General features: G+C 42.9%; 1 protein-coding gene, 1 long non-coding RNA gene and 1 pseudogene across 3 annotated transcripts; 2 read left to right on the top strand and 1 right to left on the bottom strand.

The window, feature by feature from the left end:
• Window positions 1-355: 355 nt before the first annotated feature.
• Window positions 356-5,663, bottom strand: LOC145506765 (uncharacterized). Its single transcript, XR_014054312.1, has 2 exons — window positions 5,524-5,663; window positions 356-1,625 (listed from the first exon to the last, which is right to left on the bottom strand). It is a non-coding gene; the product is annotated as an uncharacterized LOC145506765 (long non-coding RNA).
• LOC145507924 (rho-related GTP-binding protein RhoG-like) lies at window positions 3,321-4,066 on the top strand (annotated as a pseudogene).
• A 107-nt stretch (window positions 5,664-5,770) lies between the features above and the next one.
• NDUFS5 (NADH:ubiquinone oxidoreductase subunit S5) lies at window positions 5,771-11,186 on the top strand. Of its 2 annotated transcripts, XM_081492107.1 has the most exons (4): window positions 5,771-5,847; window positions 6,044-6,361; window positions 7,764-7,981; window positions 10,963-11,186. In XM_081492107.1, exons 3-4 carry the CDS (start codon window positions 7,766-7,768, stop codon window positions 11,041-11,043), a joined length of 297 nt encoding a protein of 98 aa, XP_081348233.1. In that variant the 5' UTR covers window positions 5,771-5,847; window positions 6,044-6,361; window positions 7,764-7,765; the 3' UTR covers window positions 11,044-11,186. The 2 variants fall into 2 exon arrangements, with proteins under 2 accessions (XP_081348233.1, XP_081348232.1); XM_081492106.1 differs by lacking the exon at window positions 6,044-6,361.
• The last annotated feature ends 8,628 nt before the right edge of the window (window positions 11,187-19,814 follow it).

Genomic DNA, 19,814 nt, shown 5'->3' with positions numbered 1-19,814 from the left:
CCTGTGGAAGGCCACTCTTGACAGCTTCCCTCCAGGTGTTTTAATTACCCTAATCTGTACTCAGGAAGGCTGACTCACTGGTAAAGCTATATTGGTCTATAAAACCAGACTCTAGTGTGTTAATTCATGAGGAGAAATGTGTCTGGTGCGGTAGACAGCAGCCCCATTGGCCTTACTGTGTTTCCTGTATACTTTAGCAGCACTCAGGGATCTTAGTTCTCAGACCAGGAGTGGATCTGGTTACCCTGCAGTGGAAGGCCGAGTCATAACCACTGGACTGCCAGGGAAGTCCCTTAGTGTTTTCATGTAATCATACCACTTGGGAAGCCTAATTAAAATCAAGAAAAACTCCATGTAACAGAGCAAGGAGACTTTAATTCTAGTGATGGAATGTTGATCAACATCCAATTACCCCTCCCACAAGCCTGGCCCCCTGGGGCCTTCCTCTCCCCTCCCACCCCCACTTCAGTGGTTCCTGGTTTTGTTGCATCTTTTACCTGATACTGTGAAAGTGAAAGTGAAGTCGTTCAGTCGTGTCTTTTGTGACCCCATGGACTGTAGCCTACCACCCTCCTCTGTCCATGGGATTGTCCATGGGATTTTCCAGTCAAGAGTACTGGAGTGGGTTGTCATTTCCTTCTCCACCTGTATCTCCCCCCAAATGGCACATCTTTTGCTCTTTAAGAGTCACTCTGTCATTTTATTTCAGGCCTTGGGATCCGTTACTTTCACTTTCGGATTGCTTTGCTTATTGCTTTTGTTGAGTCTATCCTATAGCTCCTGGCTTGGGAGTGAGGGTTGGGGGAAAAGTTTTCAAACTGTGTCTTTCCCACTTGTGCTAGGATCCTCAGGCTACCCAGTTTATTCAAATCTGTTGGACAGTGGTATCAGATAAGGCCTAAAGTTCCCAATGTGCTAAATTATAGATGGCCTATCTGCAGAAAGGTAGCATTAAATGCTTTTATCAGGTTATGACTGAGCTGTGTAAACAGGAAATTATACAGATCAAGGATCAAGGACAGAAGTCCCGAGAAATAGATCCAGGGGTCATTAAATCTGTAACTGTCCACAGCCCCAGCTCACGCAGCAGCGAGGTTAATTTTCAGGGGAACGGGAATAGGAAGGGGTCGGAGGGCTGGAGCTTCAATTAACACAGCCCTCCTGTTCTTTGAAGATGGGAGCAAGGCTCTGTTGGGGAAGTACAGACCTAGGCCTGTTCCACCCGGCCTCTGAGCCCCAGGGTTCCCCAATAAAGAATGAACAAGGCGACAGCTCTGGCTTGTTTCTCTGTGCATAATATCCTTTGACTTCGTTGTACAACGACGCTTCCAAGAAGCAGAGGCTTGCAGAAAAAGGAAAAAAAGATATACGAGGGGAATACAAGAGGTGGTAACGCGCCCCACCCCCCGTCAGAGTTAAGTCTCTTTAAAAAGCCCAGGAATCCAAGCTGGCGCCCACGGTCGGCATAGCAACGGCGCAGGCGCAGTTCTGGCGTAGGATTTCTGGGAACTGTAGTTTTCCCATCTTCGGGAGAGCTCTGTCATGGACATCCTTGCACAGCCGCACCAACACCGGAGCCGAATGCACTGTCCAATGGAGGGGCTTGGCGTATCAACAGTTAAGATCTATAATAGGAAACAGTATATGTATAACTGGGCTGGTGGGACCTCAACAAAGCCCTAGTAAATGCTCAGGAAGGTTCCATAGAAAGCTTCGTGCGATAAACGATGAGAACGGATTAGGCATTTGCCCGGGGGAAAGTAGGAAGTCTGTAATGATCCTACAAAATTTGGAAGCATGAGAACACCAGGGTATTGAATACCGGTTGGTGAACAATGGGATCTGAGGAGTTAGAAATGGAAAGAAATCAGATCATGGTCTTGAATGCCAAACCCAAAAATCTGGGCCTTTTCTTGAATAACCTTACACAGAGCCCAAGCAACATGAATGACCCCCTTCCTTTGCATTCTCCTTTTATTCATCTTTGTTTTAACCACTTGCCACAGCATTTTATGCCTTCATCCCAAGAACTCAACAAGGGTCATGGTTGAGATAAGAGCTCAGGAAGTGTTTTCTGAATGATCAGATTTGAGTCTTTAGAAAAGCTTGCAACAACCATAAGAAGAGAGGGTAAGAAGAGAGTAAGGCTGGATGTAAAAAAACATCGAAGTTCAAAGTAAATCGCTTTCCCAGTCTGTAATTTTCCCTCGATCCAAGGTTTGAAATATGGCAGCTTAAAGGCCATTTCCATGATGGGTTTTGTTTGGTCAGCACTTTAAAAAAAAATTAGTTGCCCCGCTTTTTAAAATGGAATGTTTCACATTTAAGCAATAACAAAAAATTTCTGGCTTCTAGTGAAAAATTTGAAGAGTTGACAATTTGGAGCCCTGATTCTTGACAGCAACAGAGTGGAGCTGAGGAGCTGCTGCCCCCTTTAGACGGGACATATGCTCTTCAGTTTGCACATTCCCCACCATTCCTCTCCCCCAAGCTGAGGCCAAGGATCAGTTCCCATTTATCATAATGCTTTTGTTTTCATTTCCTTACAGTGAGCTAGCTCTGGCCTAGGAGGCTTTTGAATTGCCCGTCTTTGTACTAATCTACCTCACCTTGTATCTGAGGAGTGATTCAATGAAAGTAATATTTTAGAAAGATTAGTCAGTGCAAAACAGACTGAAGTGAGAAGCCAGGAGGCAGAGAGGAAGAAATAAATTGAAAATCTATTGAAGGAATATTTGAAAGCATTTGGCCAGTGATTAAATATTGGATGAAGCAGGAGGAAAAGGCAAAATACAGCTTCAGAGTTTACTACCTGAATGGCTGGAAAGATGCTATCACCAACAGTAAATGGGAGACGTGAAAGGGGTAGTGGTGATCACTACCTTGCTACCTCTAGTATTTTGTAGGCAAGGGCCATGAGTTACCAATTCCATAATCTTCCAGTATTGTGCTGGACATGCATTAGGTGCCCAGGAAATTCTAGCTGAACTGAAACTGATCTAAGGTGGGGTACATATCTGATGAGGGGGGAAGGAAAGAATTGGAATGCTGGAACAAAACCAGTACATCGTGGGACCTCAGGCATTCTCCTCAGAGTGGATGAAACTAGGGCTTGGGGAGAGTTAATGAGTTTTGGAGAAAAATCTATGCAAAAGTCCTGAAGAAGAGCAGGAATTTGGCATGCAGAAATGGAAGGGGGAGGGGGTAATTGTTATCCTTCCAAGGGAAAGAAGAAAAAAAGAGAGATTGGATAGCAGGATTTTCCTGGAATACACGGAAGAGCAAGCTCTCGGTGGGGGCATTAGGCAGGGTTTTGGACAATGAGGCTGGGAAGGTTGGAACACCAGACTTCTCCAGTTTTGAGAGCTCATCGCTTAAAAGGAAAAGAAATCTGCAGTCCAGAGCCACTGCCGCCACCCCCATCTTCCCTGCCTTGGGGAGGGCATCAGGTCACTGCATCCAGGGGGGCTCGGAAAGGGAAAGAGGCATAGTCTCCACCGCAGCACCTGCACCCACCACGCAGAGCATCAAGTGTGTGGTGGTGAGCGAAGGGGCTGTGGTCAAAACATGCTACACAAGCAACATCTTCCCCAAGGAGTACATTCCACAGTGTTCAACAACTATAGTGTCGAGAGTGCAGTTGATGGGTGTCCAGAATGCAGTTGACGGGTGTCCAGAGTGCAGCTGATGGTTGCCCAGTGAACCTGAACCTGCAGGACACAGCAGGCCAGGAGTATGATCACCTCCACACACTCTCCTACCCTCAAACCAACATGTTTGTCATCTGTTTCTCCACTGCCATCCGCCTTCCTATGAGAATGTGCAGCACAAGTGGCATTCAGAGGTGTGCCACCACTGCCCTGAGATGCCCATCCTCTTGGTGGGCACCAAGAAGGACCTGCCACCCTAAAGCTGCCTGAAGGAGCAGGGCCAGGTGGTGGCCCAGAAGATCCAAGCTGTGCTTGGCCCTGCGGCAGGATGGCATCAAGGAGGTGTTTACCGGGGCTGTTTAGCACTGGTCAACCCCATGCCAATCTAGCATGGGCAGTCCTGCATCCTCTTGTGACCTGGCACTCAGCTTGGAGGCTTCCCCTGCCCCCCCACCAGCTGCACCTTTGTGTCTTGGTGCCTCGCCTGCCCCCAGCTGTGCCTTAAGGACTAATTCTGGCACCCCTTTGCCAAATGCCTTTTTCTCCTTAAGGGGACCCACAGGGAAAGGGGCTCTGGGCCCTGCCCCATATTGCTTGGAAACACCAAGTATTCTTGAGAGCTCACCCAGGTCAAAGTTGGACCCCTCCTCCAAGAAGCCAACCCAGTGCCTCCTCCCCAATTCCCCCTACTCACTCGTTGACCTAGTTTTCCACACAGATATTGCTGCCTGTCCTGGTGCCTTCTCTCAGGAGGGCTCAGCAGACCCTAGCCTCTCCCTCACTGCTCTTCAAATTGCTCCGCCCTCAAGATGCTCTCTCTTCCACAGGGAAGAAGCCACTGAATCCTAGCAAGATGAATGTGCCCTAACCTACCCCCATGTGCCTGGGCCTCATGCATCTGCTGACTGACTGGGTCCCACCCCCATTGGGCTCCTGGGGCCCCTCTACACCCATCAGCATCTATAAAACCTTCTGTCTCCAGTGAAGAAAAAAAAAAGTTTTCAGCCCAAACCCCCAATAAATATTTTACAAGTTATTTATATATACATTATGCCCTTTATATGTATTATATATATATATTTATATATATTATGCCCTTTATAAACATTAACACACAAACAAGAAATTAAAAAACACAAAAAATTAGAAATATTCTACTATATTCTATTTTCTTCCCACTTTCCCAACATATATCACATACACTTTATGGTACCCACACCCCGCGCAGCTGCTTCAGCCCCAACCCCACCACCACTTTGGGGCTCCTGCTGTAAACAAGGGGAACCTCTGGAAGTTCAGAAACAGAGGGGCATGGTCTCTGACGACTCTCTAGAATCCGCAAACTTGAAAAACTGAGACACAAAAAACTGCGACTGTCTTAGAGTGCTTTCCACGTGCCAGGAAACGCCTCAGCGCTTTGGTGATGGTTTACTCGCTAAATCCTGTCCGACTCTTGAGACTCCATGGGCTGTAACCAGCCAGGCTCCTCTGTCCATGGAACTCTCCAGGCAAGAATATTGGAGTGGGTTGCCATATCCTCCTCTAGAGAATCTTCCTGACCCAGGGATCGAACTCTCTTCTCTTACATTTCCTGCATTGGCAGGCGAGTTCTTTACCACTAGGGCATCCTGGGAAACCCAGTGCTTTGATAGAACTCACTTAATCCCCCAAGCAACCCTATACGCTGTACTATTATCTTTTAAGATTATTTTTATCTTAAAATGAAACAGAAGCAGAGCGAGGATAAGAAACTTTGCCAGCTGACAGAAGTGGCGGCGCAAGAACTGGAACCCACCCTGGGTGTGTCCACACTCCATGAGCTTAACCGCCACCGGAAGGGGATGAACAGGGTTTCCTTGGTCAAGTCCCTCACCAATCATAGCTGTGGTGAGAGTCCCAGGCACTGTGGGAGGAAGCAGCAGGATATCATTAAACCCCGGGCATGCCTCTCACGCGGTTGTCTGGACAAGGTCCGCTGGTTCGCAGTCTCTAGAGGTCAACTCAGACAGTCGCGCAGGCGCAGACGGATGGGCTTGGTCTCTATGGTTCCGGGGCGCGACGGCGGAAGGCAGGTCGGCTCCCGGCGTCGCGCTGCAAGAGTCGCGAAGCGGGCTTCCTTTGCGGCAGGCCTCCTTGTCGCCTGAGAATCGTCTAGGAGACGCGGTCAGCGAGGAGAAAAGGACACAACGGCCGTACGGTAGGGCTGTGTGTGTCTGCTGGGCGATAGAGGCTAAAGAGCGTCCTTCCGAGATGTCTTTAACAGATTTCCTCTTGGCTTGCTGGGTGGATGACCTTTCTCCCTGGCCATATTTTCTGCTTTCCCAGGCTCCTTGGCCCACACAGCCTATGTCACTGAAGCCTATAGACCGCGCCTCTCTCGGTTATTTTTCCAGGTTGACTTAACTTTCTGACAGACTCATACTTGGCCTTCTGTTTCTTCACCTGAAGTCCACGTTCCTTGCACAGCTTCCTGCGTGACCATGCGGGATTTAGGCCCTGCCGACCTCTAAAGCTCGTTTCGTTCTTCCCGACGGGCACGCTGCGCTCCAGCCGCGTCTGGGTGCTCAGTGTACCCCAGACATAACCCAGTACACCGGCTGTAACTCGTGCAGCGTGTGCCCTGCTGGGATGCTCTGTCACTGACCTGCACTGGATCCGTATCAAACGCCACCCGTCTTAAAGGCATTTTCCCAGTTGCCCGGACAGAACAGGTGCTTCCTCCTTACCTCTTGCGCTCCTCCGTTGATTCCCAATTCTCTCTGTGTGTCCTCATGCTAGTGCTTAGGTTGCAGTAACTGGAGCATTATTACTCAGTAAATGACTGAAAGAATGGGTAGAAAACTTTAAAATTACATCCACCTGTAAGTCTGCCACTCATAAACATAACTGCTGACCTTTTTTTGTGCTTCCTTCCAGTCTTCTTTTGAAGTTTTTTTGTTTTGTTTTGTTTTTTAGCATTATCGTAACCCCCCCTTTTTTTCATTAAACAGTAAATGTATATTTTGTGTGTATTATCTGCCCCCCACCATTGTCTACCAAATAGGTACTGGATTTAATTATTCATTTATCTTACTTCACTGGTGGCTCAGACGGTAAAAAGTCGGCCTGAAATGCAGGAGACCCAGGTTCAATCCCTGGGTTGGGAAGATCCCCTGGAAGGTCGTGGCGACCCACTCCAGTATTCTTGCCTGGAGAATTCCATGGACAGAGAAGCCCGGTGGGCTACAGTCCATGGGGTCGAAAAGAGTGGGGACATGACTGAGAGACAAACAGTTTCACTTTCTCTATTGTTGCACTTTTGTTTGAATTTCTTTTTTTTTTCCCCCCAACAATTATTGAGCTCCTATCTGACTGGTCCGTATCCTCAAGGTTGTTCAAAAGGGAGATACGCATATGAATAGTACATTACAGGGGCGTGCAAGGTACTATGAAAAGTCTAATGCTGATGCTGTGCTAACACAGGATGACATTCCCACTTCAAGATGGCTTCTTAGAAGTGTCATCTAAGTTGATATGGATCAAAAAATGTAAAGAAATGTTTTTATGCTTGTGCTTTGTTATTTCAGTTATTTCTTCAGATCTATCTCAACGCATTGGGATTACTGAGTCAAAATATTCAATACAGAGACTTCTTTAGTGGTCCAGTGGCTTAGACTCTACACTGCCAATGCAGGGGTCTGGGTTCAATTCCTGGTTAGGAAACTAGAGCCCACATGCCGAAAGAGTTCGCATGCTGCAACTAAAAGATCCTGCATGCTTCAACTTAAGACCCTGCACTGCCAAATAAATAAATATATTTTAAAAATTCAATAAAACACACTTTTCAACTTTTGATTTAAATGACCTTATCAATATAGAGGATTTTTAATGCATTGTTTTTTGGTTCAAGTTCCCTTTTCCTTGAGTTTGAGTTTTGTGAAAGCATGAAAATTGCTTATGTACCATAAACTGGAAGAACGTGTGTAATGAAAAAGTTTGGGGAGAAGAAGTTGGGAGACTAGTACAAAATATCTTTCTAGAGGGCTGTCTGTCATAATTATCTCATTTTTCTCAGAAGTTTCTCATTTGACTGCAATTTTATGGCATTCTTTTTTTTTTTTCCTTCCACTTCAGCCATGCCTTTCTTTGATGTGCAGAAAAAGCTGGGTGTTGACTTAGACCACTGGATGACAATCCAAAGTGCTGAGCAGCCTCACAGGATTCCAGCTCGATGCCATGCTTTTGAGAAAGAATGGATAGAGTGTGCACATGGAATTGGTAGTATCCGAGCAGAGAAGGAATGCAAAATAGAATTTGAGGATTTCAGAGAATGTCTGCTTCGACAGAAAACGGTGAGGAAGTGATGAAGATGGGAATTGAGTTACTTCCTTGTTTCTCTAGAGCTACTTTTAAATACTTTTAACTGATCATTGGGCATTGGCTTGCCCCATGTGAATTGGCAAAACTTTTGTGTGAAATACCTTCTCTACTTAGGTACCATGTCAAGGAAGTTAACTGTGTTAACTTGTTCAGTGTTCTTCCTCATATTCTCACATATTGGGTTGGTTGGCCAAAAAGTTCATTAGGGTTTTCCCATCAAACTTTTTGGTGAACCCAATATTTTCCTTAGCATTGTACCCTGCTGCAGCCATCAGGTTAGAAATTGCACGTGTAGATTTCCATTTTTGCATAGGCTGTAAAGTAACGAGTATCAACTAGTCTTGGGTGTTTGTCCTTGAAAATGTTTGGGCAAATATACTTCAAATTCATTGAACCCTCACTGGGGAAGAGATTAAAATCCTGCAGCTCTATTACACTGAACCTGATAAAACAACCTCTAGATTTCTACTCTGTGGAAGATGGAGGTGTTAATGAGATTGTTTTAGGTGATCCACCCCACTCCAGTACTCTTGCCTGGAAAATCCCATGGACGTAGGAGCCTGGTGGGTTGCCGTCTATGGGGTCGCACAGAGTCAGACACGACTGAAGCGACTTAGCAGTAGCAGCAGCAGACCAAAAATGCAGAGGAAAAAGTGTTAGTAGCAGAGTGTTTACCTCCTCAAGAGTTGAATGAATTGCATAATATATAGGGTCCTGTTCTCCTTTAGAGAAGAAATCTTTAGCTGCTGGCTGTCATTTTGCCTATTTCTGTGCTCCACATATAACATAGAATTATTTTTATTACTGTCAACTCCTTGGGGTTCAGGGATACAATTTAGATTTTCAGTTAAATATATCTCTAAAGTTATCTGTATCAATTTTAAAATTGCTTATCTTTTATAATCTGCTATTGGCATTTGGGTGAAGTAAAGCCAAATTTGGAAGGAGTAAAGGGTTGTCAGGTAATAATTTTGTCATGTTCTCTGAAAGAATATTGATCATTGAGTGATACTGTAGTAGACAAGGAGTGGGTGGTGGCTGGCCACCACCCAGCTAGTTAGTTCACAGAATGTCATAACTTCTCTTCTGCAGGCCCCGCTTATTCCTTGCTCAGATTAACACTTGATTTATTATGGAAAATTTACACCAAGAAGAGACAGTGTGATGAGGTGGGAAGAATATTAGATTGGGGGTTGGGAGAGCTGGATTTTGATGCTGGTTTTACCACCACTAGTTTTGTGACTTCAAGAAAGTCTTTCCCACCTAATCTTGGTTTCCTTATCTGGAAATATAGTGGTGTTCTCAGGTCACTTCCTCATCCTGTGAATTTCTGAAGAGAGATGTTGCCATTTTAGAGGTCATCTAAGTGAAGATGTTAGTGAATCAAAGAATTAGAATCAAGCACTTTTCTAAGTTCTTAGAATGTAATAGTACATATATTTCTTGCAATAATCTCCTATGAGATGCTTTAGAATTATTTTCCCCACTGTATGATTAAAACATTGAAGCAAGGAAATATTAAGTCCGTTACCTAAGGTCACATAGCCCAGTATGAGGTGGAAATACCATTTGAACCTGGCAGTGCAGATTCTAGACCCTGTGCTTGTATTCAGAACACCAAGTCATGATTGGTTCTAGCTGGGAGAGAGATTTGACATATGGCTGTGTGATACCTCAACCATAAGTAGTTTTATGTTGGGAAATTCTTTACTAGAGAAATGTTAAGAATACAGTTTTTTAAATGGTTAATGTTTAGTATTGGGAATACCTAAAGTTTTTTTCTACTGAAGTTACATCCTCATTCTTTAAAGTTAATGGGATGTTTAATTGAATATATCACCTCTTCATGCCTTTGTGAAAACCTAGTCATTCACTCAAAAAGTATTTTTTGGATCACCTATTATGTCAGCAACTATTCCAGGTACTGGGAATATAGCAGTAAGCAAAACAGCAAAAAGTCCCTGCCCTAATGGAACTTATTCGTGGGGCCAGGGTTAGGGGTGGGATACAGAAAATCTACAAACAAGGTAAGAAATAGTGTGTCAGGTATTGGTAAGTGCAGTGGGGAAAATAAAAAGGATAGGAAACACTGGTATGGTTGTTCTATGCTTCAATGGAGTGCCCCTAAAAGAGCTCAGTGATAGAAAACATTTGAGCAGAGACTTGGAGATTGTGAACCATTTGCACTTGAGGGAAGAGGAAGCAGCGAATGGAAGGGTCTCTGAGCTGGAGCAGAGAAAGCTGGAGGAAGGTATAGACATAAAGTCAGAGAGAAGGGTCTTATAAGTCCTTCTAGGGAAGGATTCAGCCTTTCCTCTCAGTATGATGAAAGCCATTGGGTTTTGAGCCAAGGAATAGTGCATTAAGTTTTAGTAAGTCTATTTTCCATGTCACAGAATCTGTTAATTATGGCTCTTACACAGTCTTGGATACGTTGATTTTCATCTGTAGGGAACGTCCTACTGAGGGGAAAAGGCAGAACTCAAGGCCCTGCCTATCTGAGTGACTACTGGCTGAGCACATACCATGTCTTTCAGTGTGGTCCAGAGACCTCATTTGCCTGTTTCTGCTTCATTCATATCTAGTGAACAGTCACCAGCATATGCTGTGAGGTGATGTCAGCTTTTCATATTTTTAAAGATTTTAGTATGCACAACTATACCTCTTAAAGCTGCTGTATCTCTATTATTTTTGTAAATGCTTATATTCCTATATATAATAGGGACATATTAGTTATCAGTTTTCAAGGACATATTACTAGATATACAGCAGAAATTGATTTGTTAAAAGCTTGGGAAATTGATTCTTTAAAGATGGGATTTATCTCAGAGGCCCTCCAGGATGAAAAGCTTCCATAGTTTAAAAATGAAACCAGTTTTGTATTCAGCTTCTCCAGTGCTCACTTTCTGGTGCATATCTCCCTCCGAGATTAAGTATTTTCCTCTTTTGACAGATAAAACGTCTGAATGCCATCAAGAAACAGCGGGATAAGCTAATCAAGGAAGGGAAGTACACGCCTCCACCTCACCACTAGGGCCAGAAGGATCTTCGGCCCTGAGCAGAGCAGCTGCCAGTGGCTGGAGACTGATTCTCACGTTCTCTCTTCTCCGCTAGAAACTCTACGTACTAAAAACCCCTTTGTGAGAGTGTCTAAAAATAAAGGATTGCTCCATCGTATTTGTTCTATTTTCTTTTGGATCATACTTTTCTTTTTTTTTTTTTTAGTTCTACCAGTTTATTGCTACCAACCCATCTCCCTCCCCCCTCATGCACGCGTGCTCAGTCATGTAACCCCATGGACTGCAGCCCACCAGGCTCCTCTGTCCACGGACTTTTCCAGGCAAGAATACTGGAGTGGGTTGCCATTTCCTTCTCCTGGATCATACTTTTCAATAATGAGGTTGCAACCTATTTTTTAAGTTTGGTAAAATGCCTTTCCCTTAAAAATTAGCATCAAGGGAATATCAGTGGTATATTAGTACTTCTGATTGAAATGCTTAGAAACATGTTTTTAAAAGAAAAAATTCAGATGTAGAAGGGAAGGTATGATCCCTAGAAAATTAAATATTGAGAATATAATGAAAACCTCAGATATCTTGAACATTTCTTGAACTATTTTTTGTCTTAAAATGCATATAACGTAAAATATACCGTCTCGACCTTTTTTTTCTTTTTTTAATTTTTGACCTTGTGGCTTGCAGGATCTTAGTTCCCCAACTAGGGATCAAAGCTGCCTCCTTGGCAGCGAAAGCAGAGTCCTAACCACTGGACCAGGAAACCAAGAAATTCCTCTTAACCATTTTTCAGTGTACAGTTCAGTGGTATTAAGTACATTCACATTGTTGTATGACCGTTCATCTCCAGAATTCTTTTCATCTTGGAAATCTGAAACTATGCCCATGAAACAATAACTTCCTCTTCCCTCATCCCCCTAGCACCTGGCAACCACTATTCTACTTTCTAGGTCTATGATGTTGACTACTCTTAAGTACCTCAGTGTAAGCGGAATCATATAGTATTTGTCTTTTTGTGTCAGAATTATGTCAGTTAACATACATAGCATATATCAGAATTTCTTTTTTGATGCTGAATAGTTTTCCATTGTATGCACATACCACATCTTGTTTATCCATCCATCTGTCAATAGCCTCTTGGGTTGTCTGCATGTTTTAGCTGTTACGAATAATGCTGCTATCAATATGGTTATACAGATACCTCCTTGAGACCCTGCTTTCAATTACACTCCCACCAATAGTGCAGAAAGGTTCTAATTTCTCCACGTCTTCACCAACATCTGTTGTTTTCTGGAGTTTTTTGATAGCTACCAAATAGAAGTGAAGTATCTCACTGTACTTTTTATTTGCATTTCCATAATTATTAGTGATGTTGCATCCTTTCATGTGCTTACTGGCCATTTGTGTATCTTGACTATTATACGGACATATGTCTATTCAAGTCTTTTGTTCATTTTTAATTGAGGTTTTTTTTGTTACGGAGTTTTAGGAGTTTTCTATATATTTGGAATGTTGATTCAGATATGTAATTTGTAAATCCTTTCTCCCATCCTGTAGATTGCCTTTTTACTCTGTTGATAGTATCTTTTGATGCAGAAATTTAAAGTTCCTCCAGGGGATTTCCCTGGTGATCCAGTGGCCTAGCCTCCAAACTCCCAATGCAGGGGACCAAGTTTGATCCCCAGTCAGGGAACTAGATCCCACATGCCACAACTAAAGATCCTGCATGCCACAGTGGAGATCAGAGATCCCACATGCTGCAACTAAGATCTGGCACAGCCAAATAAATATTAAAGAGTCTATGAATTTTAGGATGGGTTTTTCTATTTCTGCAAAAAAATTGAGATTTTGATAGAGATAGCATTAAATCTGTAAATTGCTTAGGGTAGTATTGATGTCTTAATAAGTCTTCCAGTCCATGAATATGAGATTTCTTTCCACTTATTAATGTCTTTAATTTCTTTCAGATATGTTTTATAGTTTTCATGGTACAAGTCTTCCAGCTCCTTGGTATTTTTTTAGATGCTGTTTTAAAACAGTTTTATTTTATATTGGAGTATAGTTGGTTTACAATGTTACATTCGTTTCAGGTGCACATGAAGTGATTCAGTTACATTATTTTACAGATTCTTTCCCATATATGTTATTACAGAGTATTGGGTAGAGCTCTCTGTGCTATACAATAGGTCCTTGTTGATTATCTGTTAGGTGCTATTTTAAATGGAATTGTTTTTGTAATTTTCTTTTCAGATTGCTCATTGTTAGTCTTAGAGCATTTTAGGCCATAAATGTCAACTGTAAGGCTTGAATATAACAAACTGAAGCAGTAAACAGTGCTCAGTTGTGTCCAACTCTTCTCAGCCCGATGGGCTGTAGCCTCCCAGGCTCCTCTGTCCATGGAATTCTCCAGGCAAGAATACTGGAGTGGGTTGCCATTTCCTTCCCCTAGGGATCAAACCCGAATGTGCATCTCCCGCACTGGCAGGCGGATTCTTTACCACTGTGCAGTTCTCAAAAGGGAAAGCACATTGTGTCCTAGTCTTAGAATTGGAAATAGGGGATTTGGCATTCAAGCAGGGTCCTGCTTATTCCTTGTGTTAGCCAAGCACGTTTTCTTAAACTAATCATTAATCCATCACAATGGAGAAGCAAACTGGAGGCCTTCCAGCAAGATCCTGTGCTGTGGCCCTGGGTTAGGTTGTTTTATTTTCTCTAAACACACAAACTTCTCTGAATTCTTAAAGTCCCAAATGGTTTTAAGTGCATACATATTTATGGGAAAGCAGAGGCCAATTGGAAAAATCAGAGAGGATAGCAGAATACTAATCAAGGCTTAATGTAGGTACATGCTCTTTCATGCAAAGATATCTTTTATTCCTGAGCTCTGGGTTGTGTTGATAGAATTAAGGGAAAGCAAATCCCACAAGATTATATTTACCTAAAGGTAAAAAATGTGTGATAGAGAACACTTAGTTGTATGTGTTGGGAAGAATTGCCTTGATGTCTTTACAGGATATGAGAAAGCTTCCTTTACATCAGATATCCGTAAACAGCTCTGGGACCAGCAACCCTGCTTCTTTGTATATTTAGCAAACTTTGTGCCTTAATCAGTTTTTTGAGAAAGTAGGACAGCAACGTTATGAGTTGGTGAAAGCAAGGAGCCAGCTCCAAGACCCCCGTTCTTTAAGCATTCTAATATGAACAAGCAGAGCTATCTTTTTGAACAACTAGGCTGGTAAGAATAGGACTGAGAAGGTTGGGGGACAGAATGGACAGAAGGCTGTGAGGTTCTTTGCTTTTGATGATGAAACACGAAGTTACTTGCTGCTCTTGCCCCTTCCCTTCATCTGGAAGATGGGACTCATAACTTCTTTGGTCTGTGCTTTTTAACCCTGACTGTCACAAAGGAAACCACTGAATATTTTGGCAACTGCATTTCAATTTTTCATTTAATTTTTTTGAATAGGTAATTTATGTAGCTTAAAATTCAAACTGGATATATAATGAAAAATCTTCCCGAAGCATCCTATTCCCCTCCCTAGAGGCCACCAATGTTTTCAGTATTCTACAGATTCTGTCTACACATACATACACACGTTTTCTTTACCCTTTTTGAAACAAATGGTAGCGAATTGTTCATGTAGTTTATGCATTTTGCTTTTTTGTCCTTACTATATTCTCAAAAAGGGTCTATATTAGGCACATGACCCAGTTGAAGCCAACGGATGACTTGCTTGGAATCCTAGAAGAGAGGAGTTATATTTCCTCTGGGTTTAATACTGAGGAGATTTAGTTTTTATGCTGACAGGCATAAATAATGTAGTTGTGCACATTCTCGGGGTGATTACATTCTGGGACTCTGTCGGAGTTGACTCTAAAGATGAATCCCTTAAGCATCTGCCTGCTAATGCAGGGGACGCAGGTTCAACCCCTGGTCCAGGAACTAAGATCCCACACTCCATGGGGCAACTAAGCTTCTTTGTGCCACAACTACTGAGCCCGTACTCTAGAGCCCACGAGCTGAAACTACTGAGCCCAAGTGCCCTAGAGCCAGCACTCCCCAACAAGAGAAGCCACCACAATGAGAAGCCCAGGCACTGCAAGTAGAAAGTAGCCCCCACTTGCCGCAATGAGAGAAGGCCCACTCACAGCAGTGAAGACCCAGTGCAGCCATAAATAAATAAAAATTTATAAAAAGATGAATCACAAATGTATAGAAGTGCAACCAACACATTTACAGCTCAAAACCTAGCAAGATCAAACAGCAGCACCTGGGAAGGTTGCCATTTGGATTAATCACAGGTGAAATCAATCTAATTAAAATGACAACTCATCTCCAATCCTACTCTAGAAGGAATCTGAATGATCATTTCCTCTAAAGGTTAGAGGAAGCGTTTCTACTTTTTGGGAAATAAGCAAGTAGTATACTATATTAGGGAGAAGGCAATGGCACCCCACTCCAGTACTCTTGTCTGGAAAATCCCAGGGACAGGGGAGCCTGGTGGGCTGCCGTCTATGGGGTTGCACAGAGTCAGACACGACTGGAGCGACTTAGCAGCAGCAGCAGCAGCATACTGTATTAGCGCCTTCCCTGGTGACTCACATCATCTTGATTATCTGGGTCATGAAGATCTTTTTTGTACAGTTCTTCTGTGTATTCTAGCCACCTCTTCTTAATATCTTCTGCTTCTGTTAGGTCCATACCATTTCTGTCCTTTATCGAGCCCATCTTTGCATGAAATGTTCCCTTGGTATCTCTAATTTTCTTGAAGAGATCTCTAGTCTTTCCCATTCTGTTGTTTTCCTCTATTTCTTTGCACTGATTGCTGAGGAAGGCTTTCTTATCTCTCCCTGCTATTCTTTGGAACTCTGCATTCAGATGGGAATATCTTTCCTTTTCTCCTTTGCTTTTCACTTCTCTTCTTTTCACTGCTATTTGTAAGGCCTCCTCAGACAGCCATTTTGCTTTTTTGCATTTCTTTTCCGTGGGGATGGTCTTGATCCCTGTCTCCTGTACAGTGTCACAAACCTCCATCCATAGTTCGTCAGGCACTCTGTCTATCAGATCTAGTCCCTTAAATCTATTTCTTACTTCCACTGTATAATCATAACGGATTTGATTTAGGTCATACCTGAATGGTCTAGTGGTTTTCCCCACTTTCTTCAATTTAAGTCTGAATTTGCCAACAAGGAGTTCATGATATGAGCCACAGTCTGCTTCTGGTCTTGTTTTTGCTGACTGTATAGAGCTTCTCCATTTTGGCTGCAAAGAATATAATCAATCTGATTTTGGTGTTGACCATCTGGTGATGTCCAGGTGTAGAGGCTTCTCTTGTGTTGTTGGAAGAGGGTGTTTGCTATGACCAGTGCATTCTCTTGGCAAAACTCTATTAGCCTTTGCCCTGATTCATTCTGTACACCAAGGCCAAATTTGCCTGTTACTCCAGGTTTTTCCTGACTTCCTACTTTTGCATTCCAGTCTCCTATAATGAAAAGGACATCTTTTTTGGGTGTTAGTTCTAAAAGGTCTTGTAGGTCTTCATAGAACCATTCAACTTCAGCTTCTTCAGCTTTACTGGTCAGGGCATAGACTTGGATTACCGTGGTATTGAATGGTTTCCCTTGGAAACGAACAGAGATCATTCTGTCATTTTTGAGATTGCATCCAAGTACTGCATTTCGGACTCTTTTGTTGACTATGATGGCTACTCCGTTTCTTCTAAGGGATTCCTGCACACAGTAGTAGATATAATGGTCATCTGAGTTAAATTCACCCATTCCAGTCCATCTTAGTTCACTGATTCCTAGAATGTCAACGTTCACTCTTGCCATCTCCTGTTTGACCACTTCCAATTTGCCTTGATTCATGGAACTAACATTCCAGGTTCCTATGCAATATTGCTCTTTACAGCATCAGACCTTGCTTCTAGCATCAGTCACATCCACAGCTAGGTATTGTTTTTGCTTTGGCTCCATCTCATCATTCTTTCTGGAGTTATTTCTCCACTGATCTGCAGTAGCATATTGAGCACCTACCAACCTGGGGAGTTCATCTTTCAGTGTCCTATCTTTTTGCCTTTTCATACTGTTCATGGGGTTCTCAAGGCAAGAATACTGAAGTGGTAGAGCCAGACATCCTGGAATGTGAAGTCAAGTGGGCCTTGGAAAGCATCACTACGAACAAAGCTAGTGGAGGTGATGGAATTCCAGTTGAGCTATTTCAAATCCTGAAAGATGATGCTGTGAAAGTGCTGCACTCAATATGCCAGCAAATTTGGAAAGCTCAGCAGGGCCACAGGACTGGAAAAGGTCAGTTTTCATTCCAATCCCAAAGAAAGGCAATGCCAAAGAATGCTTGAACTACCGCACAATTGCACTCATCTCACATGCTAATAAAGTAATACTCAAAATTCTCCAAGCCAGGCTTCAGCAATACGTGAACCGTGAACTTCCAGATGTTCAAGATGGATTTAGAGAAGGCAGAGGAACCAGAGATCAAATTGCCAACATCTGTTGGATCATCAAAAAAGCAAGAGAGTTCCAGAAAAGCTCTATTTCTGCTTTATTGACTATGCCAAAGCCTTTGGCTGTGTGGATCACAATAAACTGTGGAAAATTCTGAAAGAGATGGGAATACCAGACCACCTGACCTGCCTCTTGAGAAACCTGTATGCAGGTCAGGAAGCAACAGTTAGAACTGGACATGGAACAACAGACTGGTTCCAAATAGGAAAAGGGGTGCGTCAAGGCTGTATATTGTCACCCTGCTTATTTAACTTCTATGCAGAGTACATCATGAGAAATGCTGGGCTGGAAGAAGCACAAGCTGGAATCAAGATTGCCAGGAGAAATATCAATAACTTCAGATATGCAGATGACACCACCCTTATGGCAGAAAGTGAAGAACTAAAGAGCCTCTTGATGAAAGTGAAAGAGGAGAGTCAAAAAGTTGGCTTAAAGCTCAACATTCAGAAAACTAAGATCATGGCATCTGGTCCCATCACTTCATGGGAAATGGATGGGGAAACAGTGGAAACAGTGTCAGACTTTATTTTGGGGGGCTCCATAATCACTGCTGATGGTGATTGCAGCCATGAAATGAAAAGACGCTTACTCCTTGGAAGGAAAGTTATGACCAACATAGATAGCATATTTAAAAGTAGAGACATTACTTTGCCAACAAAGATCCGTCTAGTCAAGGCTATGATTTTTCCAGTAGTCATGTATGGATGTGAGATTTGGACGGTGAAGAAAGCTGAGGGCCGAAGAATTGATGCTTTTGAACTGTGCTGTTGGAGAAGACTCTTGAGAGTCCCTTGGACTGCAAGGAGATCCAACCAGTCTATCCTGAAGGAGATCAGTCCTGGGTGATCATTGGAAGGACTGATGTTGAAGCTGAAACTCCAATACTTTGGCCACCTCCTGTGAAGAGTTGACTCATTGGAAAAGACCCTAATGCTGGGAAGGATTGGGGGCAGGAGGAGAAGGGGACGACATAGGATGAGATGGCTGGATGGCATCACCAACTCGATGGACATGGGCTTGGGTAGACTCTGGGAGTTGGTGATGGACAGGGAGGCCTGGCGTGCTGCGATTCATGGGGTCGGAAAGAGTCGAACACGACTGAGCAACTGAACTGAACTGGTTACTCAGATCGTAAAGAATCTGCCTGAAATGCAAGAGATCCAGGTTCAATCTCTTGGTCAGGAAGATCCCCTAGAGAAGGGAATGGCAACCCACTCCAGTGTTCTTGCCTGGAGAATCCCAGGAATGGCGGAGCCTGGTGGGCTGCCATCTATGGGGTCGCACAGAGTCAGACACGACTGAAGCGACTTAGCAGCAAACAGTATCTGGAATAAAATATGAAATCATGAGACGTGCAGAGAAGCAAGAAAACTTGAAATTTATGAAAATTTAAGAACATTTGACCTATAAGGAGAAAAAGTTAACCAAACTGTTGTAAACATAATTATAAACAAATGAAAATTCTAGAACTGGAAAATACAATGTCTGAAATAAACTCATTGAATGGGCTTAATGGTAGACTGGATACTGTAAAAGAAAGAATCAGTTAATACGAAGACAGATCAATAAAAATGATCAAAATTAAAGTAGGGAAAAAAGACTGTAGGGAAAAAATATCAGTTATCTATGGAATAATATAAAACAGTCTATATATAATTGGGCTTCCCTGGTGGCTCAGCTGGTAAAGAATCCACCTGCAATGTGGGAGACCTGGGTTCAATCCCTGGGTTGGGAAGATCCCATGGAGAAGGGAACAGCTACCCACTCCAGTATTCTGGCCTGGAGAATTTCAAGGACTGTATAGTCCGCAGTGTCACAAAGGGTCGGACACAACTGAGAGACTTTCACTTTCACTTCACATATAATTAGAGTCTCAAAAGGAGAGGAAAGAGATAATACAGCATATAACATATTTGAAAACAATCTGAAAATGCAATTAAGAAAACAATTTCATTTATAATAGCATCAAAAAGAATTTTAAAAATTTAACAAAGAAAGGTAAAACATAATCTTAAAGTACAAAATATTAGTGAAGGAAATTAAAGCAAACCTTTAAAATGTAAAGTCATCCATGTTCAGGATCAGAAGACAAAATTGTTAGGATGGCAATACTTCTCAAATTGTTCTACATATTCAGCATATTCCCTATCAGAATCTCAGCTAGCTTCTTTGTCAAAATCAGCAGTTCAGTTCAGTTCTTCAGTTGTGTCCGACTGTCTGCGACCCCATGGACTGCAGCATGCCAGGCTTCCCTGTCCATCACCAA

This window comes from Giraffa tippelskirchi, chromosome 5, assembly GCF_054371585.1.
Source record: "Giraffa tippelskirchi isolate mGirTip1 chromosome 5, T2T-mGirTip1v1.2.pri, whole genome shotgun sequence".
NCBI classification, from domain to species: Eukaryota; Metazoa; Chordata; class Mammalia; order Artiodactyla; family Giraffidae; genus Giraffa; species Giraffa tippelskirchi.
Note: the sequence above shows the minus strand (reverse complement) of the source record. Positions and strands in the feature narration are given on the sequence as shown.

Coding starts and splice junctions, on each gene's coding strand:
- NDUFS5 (XM_081492106.1), top strand. CDS start 7,766: ATGCCTTTCTTTGATGTGCAGAAAAAGCTGGGTGTTGACTTAGACCAC. Junction 7,982..10,962: donor GTCTGCTTCGACAGAAAACG/GTGAGGAAGTGA, acceptor CTCTTTTGACAG/ATAAAACGTCTGAATGCCAT.